The sequence below is a fragment of the Trichosurus vulpecula genome, chromosome 3, assembly GCF_011100635.1.
Source record: "Trichosurus vulpecula isolate mTriVul1 chromosome 3, mTriVul1.pri, whole genome shotgun sequence".
Lineage (NCBI taxonomy): Eukaryota > Metazoa > Chordata > Mammalia > Diprotodontia > Phalangeridae > Trichosurus > Trichosurus vulpecula.
The window spans coordinates 402,095,538-402,096,872 of record NC_050575.1 but is presented as its reverse complement, the minus strand read 5'-3'; the positions used below and the strand labels follow the sequence as shown (position 1 = coordinate 402,096,872).

General features: G+C 49.9%; 1 gene segment (V, D, J or C); it reads right to left on the bottom strand.

Moving 5' to 3' along the window:
• Positions 1-332: 332 nt before the first annotated feature.
• Positions 333-1,335, bottom strand: LOC118842709. The segment is given in 3 exon segments: positions 333-389; positions 628-1,088; positions 1,256-1,335. Coding segments are annotated over 3 exon segments (567 nt in total).

The following is a 1,335-nucleotide window of genomic DNA, read 5'->3' as shown; positions in this document are numbered from 1 at the left end:
ATTCTTGTGGTGTCCGACCTCCAAGATTTTGTAGATCTGAGGCTACTCTGGTCCCCTTGACTCCTTGTGTGCTTGTGTCTATGAATGCTAAGTCTTCGACCCCCTCTCAGATCCAGCTCCATTGCCACTGCCATACTGTCCAGGCCTTGACCCTCATCACGGGGAGAGCAGTATACTGGTCCCTACAGCAATAGGGAAAAGAGGCCTGATATCCTCAAATAAGGTTTTTAAGGAATCTGTCCTGGCAGATGGCAGACATGAAGGATTGGATAGCTAGAGTGAGTTTACAGAGTGAGAAGAAGGACTGCATCCATGCTATAGACTGAGTTGCCTCAAGAAGTGTAGGGACTGTTCCTTCCACTTTGTGTATCCTGGATTTCTTTTTCTGGCTGGGAAAATGCAGCCAGAGCTGAGAGTTCAGGCCTATTCCCCTGAATTTCTTCCAGTTTTGTCTTAAACACTAGCTCAGGTGGAGGTGATTGGGGTAGGGAGCAGAAGGCAGAGTAAAGGATGAGACCAGCTTCTACAAGCAGTCCCCATGGGCAGGTTTGTGGTCCTTGGCTAAAGCTTACCATACAGAAGATTCTTTCTCTTTCTCTTTTTTCTTTCTCTTCTGAATCTTTCTACCTCAACCAGAGCCCCTGGGACAAGTGGCTCCTGCAACAGAGCTGAATTAGGCCCAATTCTCCCCTGAGGGCAGTGGTTGGCCAAAGCCTGTGACAGCAGCTGCTCCCCTATAGTGAAGGACTGAGCAGCCTGGGGAGGTTTCTGTTCCGGGCTGAAACACTGTGGGAATGGATGATTATAATATTGCAAACAGTAATAATCTGCAACATCCTCAGCCTCTAAACCACTGATGGTGAAGGTGAAATCTGTCCCAGAGCCACTGCCACTGAACCGGGCAGGGACCCCAGACTGCAGGGAGGAAGCAGAATAGATCAGGCGCTTGGGAGACTGTCCTGGTTTCTGCTGGAACCAGTTGATCCCCTTGTTAACGCTGGAACTGGCCTTGCAGGTGATGGTGACTGTGTCTCCTGGAGCCACAGACAGGGAGGCTGGTGTCTGGGTCATTACGGTGGCTGCCTGGGCTTCTTGGTGGGAAAAGGAGAAGAAGAAAGAGATTTCAGTGAAGAATCCTGTCTAGATACAGCAAATTCAGTAGTTCCCTTCCCCTCAGGCTGTGTCAGAGATGCCCAAGGGATAGCTCCGTCTCTTTCTAAAGTGGTCCCAACTTATGGCTCATTGGGATTCTTACCTTGAGGCCAGAATAGTAGAAGGCAGAGGAGCAAGGATGTGGAGAGCATTGTGACCCTTGCAGAGGTGGAAGCAGATAGC